The sequence below is a fragment of the Buceros rhinoceros genome, unplaced genomic scaffold (assembly GCF_000710305.1).
Source record: "Buceros rhinoceros silvestris isolate BGI_N320 unplaced genomic scaffold, ASM71030v1 scaffold25784, whole genome shotgun sequence".
Taxonomy (NCBI): domain Eukaryota; kingdom Metazoa; phylum Chordata; class Aves; order Bucerotiformes; family Bucerotidae; genus Buceros; species Buceros rhinoceros.
This window is the reverse complement of record NW_010406886.1, coordinates 5454-14749: the sequence shown is the minus strand read 5'-3', so window position 1 is coordinate 14749 and position 9296 is coordinate 5454. Positions and strand designations below refer to the sequence as shown.

At 43.0% G+C, this 9296-nt stretch overlaps 1 protein-coding gene across 1 annotated transcript; it reads right to left on the bottom strand.

The window, feature by feature from the left end:
• Nucleotides 1-169: 169 nt before the first annotated feature.
• LOC104491816 (prostaglandin reductase 1-like) lies at nt 170-5273 on the bottom strand. Its single transcript, XM_010134288.1, is given in 6 exon segments — nt 170-355; nt 357-410; nt 682-799; nt 2215-2268; nt 3344-3380; nt 5168-5273. Coding segments are annotated over 6 exon segments (555 nt in total).
• Nucleotides 5274-9296: the final 4023 nt, after the last annotated feature.

Genomic DNA, 9296 nt, shown 5'->3' with positions numbered 1-9296 from the left:
AGCTGCAAACACCGTCAAGAAGGTAGCTTGGCCTTTTGCTCTTGGTTCTTTCTGTTACTGCCTGAGTCAGCTGCAGAAATGTGTGGACAGGGAACAGGAAAGCGGTAAACTCTTACGGAGTCAATTCCCCAGTTAGATGGAACTCAGTATTGAGTTCCTGATGTCGTCTTCAGTTCGATGTGTACAAGATGGAGTTCCTGCTATCATTCAAGGAAAAAACCAATCTGCTCAGGGCAAGACCCTTTGAACTCAAGTTGTTAAAGAAACAGTCATAGCCATCAGGAGAGACCTTACACAGTGCTTCATCCAGAGGTATAACACTCCTGTAATTAAAAGCTTCATCCAAGCCTTTTTTCCTCCAGATAGGCAACCTTGTCATCTGAGCCAGCACAGCCAACCTCTTTGCAACCCTGCAAGGAAAGGAGAAAAACATTTCTAAACATCCCCTCACCATGCAGGCTGATGCTCAGAGAGTGCTGGGTGGAGGGCTCACCCATAAAGTCACACTGTCTAGGAAACTTTCAGCTGGCTTTGCTACATCGTTGGGAGCTTGTTCCATCTCAAGACCTTACTGTAGGCATGCCTTCAAGGATGCGTGCCCTGCTGATCTTTCATGGCCTTGTTCTCCTGTCTCCCAGGTGAGCTTCCAAGGAGCAAGTACGAGCAGTGCAAGCCACTCACCCCAATTTTAGGGAGCTGCCCCACCATAGAGCCCACAGCACCAGCTGCAGCACTAACCAGCACCGTCTCTCCTGGCCTCATCTTGCAGACCTCCAGCAGACCGAAACGTGCAGTGAAGCTGTAAAGAAAAAGAAAGAATGCTCACTGAGGAACATATGTGTCACATATCACACAGATATGTGACTTGACCACATTGAATAGAGATTTCAGCACAACCAGAAACAGATTCAGTGTTCCTCATTGTTTATGGAATACAAAAAATAGCCCAAACTTCTTAATTTGGCCATTCCAGGAAAAAAAAAAGAACAAAAGCAAAAACCAACAACACCCTAGTTACCCTTCTGGGAAAGAGGATGCTGTGGCAGAAGCCTACCTGAGGTGCAAACAGCTTTCCTTGTGCTCACTAGCTGAAAGGAGAAGCACAGATATAACTGTGTAAGGTGACAACTAAGTTACACACTGGAAGAGGGAGTCAATCCAAACTAGAAAGAAGTCAGTAGCCAGCTGGTATCTCCCAGATTGAGGCCAAGATTAAATGAAACTTATCTCAAATCAAAGCTAGCAGACCGGTGTCAAAACCGAGCTGAACTGATGGGCACACACTGCCTCTGAGGGCTGCTGTGCACAGCTGTGGCTATGGGTGAGTAGGAATCACAGAAACCACCTCAGTTTAGCTCAGGCATGTTTCACTGATCATAGAAATACTGAATGACACCAGGCTCTGCGATCTTCCTGAAGCAACATGATCAAGTGGCCCAGAATTCCAACCAAATTCTCTCCTAAATCCTAAATTGGAGCTTAGAGCTTCGCACTTGGTCTGAATTGAGAGGGTGAACTGAATCCATCCAGCGGCTGTCTGGAAAAACATGCATCTTGCCTGATGTCAAAATGAAACCTGAGAAGTAATACACCACACACAACATTACAATAACTTTCAAAGCCTTCAGTGTCAACAGGTCTGCCCAAATCCTGATCTCCCGTACATACTACAGAGAAAGAGAAAAGAAGTTTGAGAGGATGAAAGAGAGACTGCAGCAGTGAATACAGATTCCAAAGCAGAGCAGCTCTGTTTGCTGCAGTGCAATTTAAAGGACCTCAACTTTGCTGCATGGTGTGACAGCTGTCTTTTGCCATTTTGGGGACAATTCTGGAAATATGGCAATAGCAGAAGAGCCCAACCATCAAAAGCAGGCTAGTCCAGGTGCCAGTTAAGTTTGAGTCTTCCCACTGAGGTTATTTCAGATTGAATTCTTTTCTTTCCAGCCCTGGAAAAGATCCAGGGATCCTCTTCCTACCTTATCACTACTACTCAAGGAGAGACACCATAATCTCCAAGGCAAATCTCCTCTGATCTAGAGGATGGGCCAAACTTCTACAGGGCAAAGGCATCTGGAAGCACGTATGGATTTTTACCAGAGTGAGCTGACAACATGCTGGTAGAACAAGACAAGGGAAAAATGTCACACCGATAGGCAGAAACATCCTGCACAGCAAAATCCAGGAGAGAGTTAAGTGTTGTATCTCAAAACTCACACTGGCATGCCAACCATCCCAAGAGCCAGAGATTTGGGGAGTAATTCTGGCCAACTGGAAGGAAGGAGGGAAGTGTAGGTCTTTCCCATGAGGGATGAAATGAGTTCTCCAGCCACTTCTACCCATTACAAAGGCTCACATTGTGAAAGCAGGATTCTCGCTTTCTACAATCCCATTTAAAACAAGGGGGAAAAGAAAGAACACCCTGTCAAAGACAAATCATTACTGGCTCTTCCTCTGTTTATTCCTGCCACCCTGTGTTGCAGGAGAAAAGAGCTATTTAACGTCAGGACATTTAGCCCATACCTGCTTACCCCGTAGGCTTCTAAAGTCTTTCCTGAAATGTCTGCAATCTCTCATCACCAAGGGCATACTGGGCAAGGTGATTCTATACTCAGCCTTGACCGCAACATATGTATGCCATCCTTTTTTTTTTTGACCTGCACCGGTGTGGTATGAATACAGGCGAGGCTTCTGAGAGTGAGGAGACAGGAAAGGGGATGTTGTGATTAAAGGGTGGAAAAGTGAGAAGCCACTGATAGGCTTAACAAGCAGTTCCCTTCTCAGACAATCTGTACCTCATTTAAGGGTCTAAGATCTTGAAGGTGGAACCTCCTGCAGTAACAAAACCAGACAGAAGGCAGCATGCAATAACAAGAATGAGGTCATACTTGCAATGTCTCTATACCAAATGAAAATTCAACTTTCCTAGACCAATGGGAAAACTACGTTGGGAAGGGGTAGGTAAGCAGCTTTGAAATATTGGAAAGAATTGGCCTTCTGTTCAGCAGACTGGGTTGTTAATTTACTCAAGCCTCAGTATTCCTGCAGAGAAACACAAGAGTCAAAGGCCACAGGTGCTCCTGGGCAGCAACTTAGAGGCAGCACAGCAGGAAGAAGCTAACAAAGGGGAACATCTATGTAGCTAAATTACCACAAACTTGAGAAAGGATGGGTTTAAAGTTAGATAAGGATAGATTTAAGGCTAGAACTGTATCTTAGGTAATGCTGAGGTATCCTCAAGTGGAGTGGATACCATGCATGGTTTTGGGCATGCAATTACTAGCACATCAGATTTTAAAATGTGAAGTTGACACTTATGGCAAGCACAATGGTTAGTCCTCCAGACCTCTGCTTGTAAAAATTTCCTTTGGAAACATTACCACCTGAAATAACATATAGATTGTATCAGAGGCCTAAATGCTCTCCCAGAAAGCAAAGGAGATTCTTGGAGGAAAAAACACATTCCAACCAATTATAGATAAGAAAAGAGTTGCAGAAGTATGTAGACTCACATGAAGAATAGGTAATCCAGGCTGCAGACCCATACATAAAATGCCTTTCTAGATTCAACCAGCAGAGGGTGGTAATAAACCTTGACGCACGTCAAATACAAACACTGCTTTGCTGCCTCAAACAATGAGCAAGCAATACCCTATCTTCTCTAGGTAGCCTAAGGCACTTTACTGTCTCCACTACCACTAGTTCTTGTAAAACATACAGTTAAAGAAAATTTAATTTAAATTCTCATTCACACAGCAATTCTAGCTGTTCATCTCCACCTAATAACATTTTTCATTGGCTGAGCCGCAGTGGTCTAGACAGTACAAGCTAGAAATGTATTCAGATAGATACATTTATTTTCCTATTACCCAGAGTGAGCAAGAAGAATAGTTAAGGCCATGTGACATAATAAGAAAGGCCATCTGCTCTAAAAATGTTACTCTAACATGAAGTTATGCTTCTTCTTGATGTAAGGATTAAAATGAGAAGGAAAAAACTACTCTGTGTTCTTAAATACCTACCAGCATGAAATTTTTAAGTTTGTCTGAATGCTAAAAAAGTACACATGCTACAAAAACAGTTGATAGCATATGTAAGAAGAAAGGACCTTTCAAACCTTTAAATTGAAAACATAAGTAGTATTGTAATGCTATTTCTTTGGAGGGCCTTCCGAACTGGAAAAAATTTTGTAAAGGACAAGTGGTGAGGTGAGATTCAACACAGCATGTTGTGGATATCAACATGAAGCCTCATATCAAGGCTCGTTTTTTTATCAACAGCTATTGCGTATAAGTTATAATCCCCATCTTTTTCAAAACAGAGAAACACATAAATAAAACCTGTGTATTTTTTTCTCTTTTTATTCTCTCTCACTTGCTGTCACAACAAGTCAAATACAACAGATAGGCACTGGCAAAACAAACCCAGATGTTGAATGCAGACAGAAATCTTGCCTTGTTGCTTCTTGAAATGAAAGACCAGACAGCATTGACTCCAGCCCCAAGGCCTCCCAGCTGCAGGCTCACTCCCACCTTAGTCACTCCCCCAGCACTATCCTCAACACCTTCTCAATCAGCATGCAAAACTCCAATGAAAACTATTCCCAGAGGCTCCCATCTTCTACAGCTTTCTCCAAAGGATTTTGCAAAATGAAGCAGAAAACCTTTCATCGGTAAAGTCTGTTTGGATTTTACTACAGTTGTCTTATTTCTGTGTCACGCTTCACTTCTCTCTTTCTAAATTAAACAAATTCTGTTTCATTGTGACTGTCAGCTTCAAGGGTCTATCACTTCAGCAATTCTCTCCAGTAAGCTTTATCTGAAAACACATTCAATGCCTTTGCCGTCAGGCACCATGTGTGAATAGGCACTGTGAGACCATGAGAGGCATGCTGCAGCTGCTGCATGCCAGAGTTAGAAGAGCTCAGCCATTGTTTCCAAGGATATTATCAGAAGTCAGTGTGTCTTAAAACCCACCAAACCCCTCAGCATACATGTTCTTCAGCAATAACCCTTCTCTGCTAAGGAGCATGGCTTGCCACAAGCCATGCCAACCCATTTTTCAAAATCCAAGTCAGAGAAATATACAAGCAGGTCTAGAAATGCACAGTCATAAGTCATCAATTAGACAGCCTTTGGAAATACATAAAAACAGGTGGCACTCCACTTACATCCGTTCTTTAGGTTTGGAAGCTCTATTTTTTTCAGGTCAAAGTCACTGGTTTCAGAGAAACCCTCAAAACGCTTCTTCAGACTCCGCTCCTTTGCAGTCGCCATCCTGTGTAAGAAAGAGCACAGCCAAAGACTGCCTGTCAAAGAGTGCTGGGCTGTTGGACTTCATAGCGCCTTGACAAAGTTCCGTCACACAGGACAGCCTCTGCTTGCATGCTGTGGCAGTATTGCTGGATCAAGAAAATGTTTGAAAATCCCCCTCATCACCTAAGCAACCCAGAGCTTCCTGCTATGTGCCAGTCCTCCCTGCCTCCTGGCAGCAAGGCCTGGTGTGGAAAGTCAGCCCCAGCAAGATGCACAGCTCCCACAAGGTGGGAAAGTCTACTAGTTTAAGGAGGAAAAAAAAAAAGAAAACTAGAAGAAAGAAAGTAATAAAGCATTTAAAATTGCTATTTTGTCCTCATTACATGGGATGAATACTGAAACTAAACTTTTACAAGCTTGAACCAAAGAGTGAATGGGAAATATAAAGGTAAGAAAGACCCGTTACTATGACAACTCACATGCTGAAAGAAAACACTTCTCCAGTTGCCAGGCTCTGGGCTTGGAACTGGGAGCACATTGTCACCAGTATTTTCCATACAGGATGGAAATAAACAAATGACTCCAATTCAGTTTACCCTCACAGACCCTTTTTCTTTCCTATAAGCAAGTGCATTAACAAGGGCAAAGGCTGGCAGAGGAGTTTATACTTAAACAGGTGGAAAACTGTGTCTTCTGTCAGTAAGGCAGGTCGATAAACTTCAGCACCTCACTCAGTCCATGGCTGGACTCCTTCAGTCATACACACCTCCTAAAAGGCAAAGACACCTGTTTTTATCAACAGAGCAGGTACCACCCTCACCCACTTCCCCAGGAAGAGGTATAAATCCTTACCAAAGCTGGCACAAGGAACACCTGATGTGATTTACCTTTCTTCTATTAAGATTTGAGATGATCGTTACAGACTGCTCCAATTCACCGCCCAGCCAGTTGCACAGGAATGTTCTGCAATATGCCAAGCTAAATACACAAAATCCTTGGTCCTTGAAACCACAAAACACTGCAGTGTTTCCAGTCTGGAAAGGAGACTATCCCCTGGAGCAGGAGTCTCTTCAAATCACATTTTACCAATCCAGCCCTAAAATTCTTTAGAGTTCTGACGCTAAGGAAAAATTATCTAATTAAAAATTAATACAAAATTCACTGTTCAATCCCTCATGTAACACAGCAAATGATCCATACATATGCCACTATCACAAGGGAACACTATCATGACATTTGCATAGCGAGATGCCTACAGGCTCTCAGAGGACACCCGTACCCATGTGTGCTGTAATATCTTCACTGTTCCCACTGCACCAAAGGATCAGAGCTTGTGTGGCTATGCCTCTGCATGCTGGGATCTCTGTGCAGTGCAGGGCCACCTTAAGAAACATCAGCAAGGTTTGGCCTTTTGCCTCAGCTGTGTTGCAATGAGGCATGTGGCATGGGAGAAAACTTTGTCCAGATGATGCGTGGAAAAACTCCGCAATCAAAATAGATTGTGAAGCAGGTATGTTTATTGTGATTTCAGCTCTATAGAGTTGGGTGCAGCGAGGGTCAGGTACCCTAAGGATGCTTGCACACCACACCGTAGCTTTGGCCTCTTATTTAAAGCAGTAAAACATACATATTCAAAGGATTGCTCAACCGCCTAGTACATATGTATTAGAATCTCCCGCTCCTGATGTAAATTAGGTCTCCTCCCCTTTGCACATGCGCAGTCCTCTTTCATGTTACAGGTCACACAACGTCATGCATCGCATGTCTCATTAACTCGGACTTATGCCTCCCCTGGGAGGAGAAAGTAATATTCAACAGTCTATTAAGCAGGCGCAGTTCGGGGAGGGCTGGTCATTATTATCCCTTCAGGCCACATCCTCCCTCGTGGCTGTAGAGACAATAGTCTTCTCCTCTTTGTATCGATGAGGCGTCAAGTGATAAGACCCTCCGCCTAAGCCTTGCATTCTTCAAGTGATAAAGGGGCTTGGTGAGCAAGGGCGGGACGTAACACTTTTGTTTCCTTTGTTTACCTGGAGCATCTCACAGGCAGGGAGGGCGGGCAGAGCATTTTTAGCAAAGTTATCTAATATTCAAACCTGTGGATATTTTCTGCTTTCCCAACTCACAGAGACTCTCTGTCTTCAGCTATTATTTTTCTTGTGAAGATACTCAAGAAGAATATGAAGGGTGGAATGTGTAGGCAGACCAATACATAGCAGCATGTTTAACTACAAAACATTTCAAGGAAAAAGTACTTATTAAGAACAAAGACCTGAGAAAATAAACAAAAATTTTTAAAGAGATGCAAGCAGGGACCAGGAAGAACAGGGTGAACTCTCCATTAGTTAAATAAAAGCAAAAGACACTGGACCCTGAAACTCAGCAACTTTCCGTGATGAACAACAACAGATATTCCTGCTTTGCCAATGAGAAACAACACAGCACAGGTGAAGGACTCCTTGTATTAGGAGTTTGTGCTGGGGAAATCACCTATATCCAACGAGGACCCATATGTCTTCCACAAAATGAAAGAAGTATCATCAACATCAATGTCAAGGCATTCTGCATTTGTGAAGTGAGCAGTCAAAACCAGCATTCATCACATGCCACATACAATCACAACAACAATCAAGGTCATAGAAAACTTACCTGCTGCAATTGCCATCTGACTGGCAAACATTTCTTTCTATTAAAGAAAAAAAAAGCACACATCACTCCCCTGGCATTTCCTTCTGCTGCTGCAGTTGCTTTGGTATCAAGGGTTCTCCTATGTCCTTTTCAGTAACACAAAATATTGCAAAACTGCAGCAACAAGGAAGCAAACTCAGCAAAGGTGCTTACAGGAGCAAAGGGTGAGTTCAGAGCAACACAAAACTGATCCCACTCACTTGCTTATACCCACAAGCAGAAAGGGGTGTTTGTCCCAGCAGTGCCCTGTATTCAGACAAAAGTACCTGAGTGCTGCAGCCAGCAATGACCAGGGACAAGGGATGCTTAGTTGGCAGCCACGCGCTGATGAGCCATTTGTACCCTCGGGAAGCCAGCATTGATTCAGAAATGCTTTGTCCCCCACCCTGTACCACCTCAGGCCTCAAAGCTCAAGGCCTGCTCTTTACATTTCCACCATCATCTCTGAATAGCTTGATTCTCCCACTCAGCCTGAGTACAGGAACATGCTGTCCCTTCTTTTAGGCTGTCTGCTGTTTTCACTCTAAGAAGCTGCACAAAGATGTGCTGTAATCCTGATGACCTGCAAATGTAGGTGCCATCAGTATTGGCCAATTTTCTCTCTCCTCTGGCGTTCCCTTTGGTGCTTCCACACTCAGACCTCTCATTCACACCAATCTTTGCATTCCTATTCTTACTTTCTACTTTCCGAGATGCATACATTTTTCAGTAGAGCAATAATCCCTCCTACAAACAATACTGAAACATTAATTTCACTGAACCACTTGTATTACATTTAGGTCTAACTTCTGGAATAGGACACATTTTCTGCTGACCACTTCTCATCTTCTATTGAAATCACATGATTATAGCCACTTCAAGCCTAGGGATGTTTTCTGTAGGCTGTAAAACAAAAAGTCCCAAACCAAACAAGCAGAAAACAGGAGACAGACACATGGTTGATGAATGGATTCACAAATCACTTTCCGGGATAACAAACGAAGATTATTTTGTATGTTTGGATAAAAATTCATAAGAACAGGCAGAAACTACGTTGCTTAAACATATTAAAGAACTCTGAAGCTTAAGCAGCAGTGATGCAACATTTGTGGAGTCCAGGAAAACCATTACTGGACTAAACATGTGAGAGCCACCATCTCAGCTCCAAGAGCAGTAACCACTGCACCAAAAACCACGTTGTTGTTATTGTCAGTGGGTTTGAATAAAACATCTCTTCTGTTTGTTTACTGCGTCAAGTGTTTCATGACCATTATAATCATTACTGCGAAGAGGCAGTTATGATAAAAACTTCAGAAAGGACAGTCCATGTAGGCGATAAAAAGACTCTTTTAAAAATAAATCACTTCCAGTAAGTCT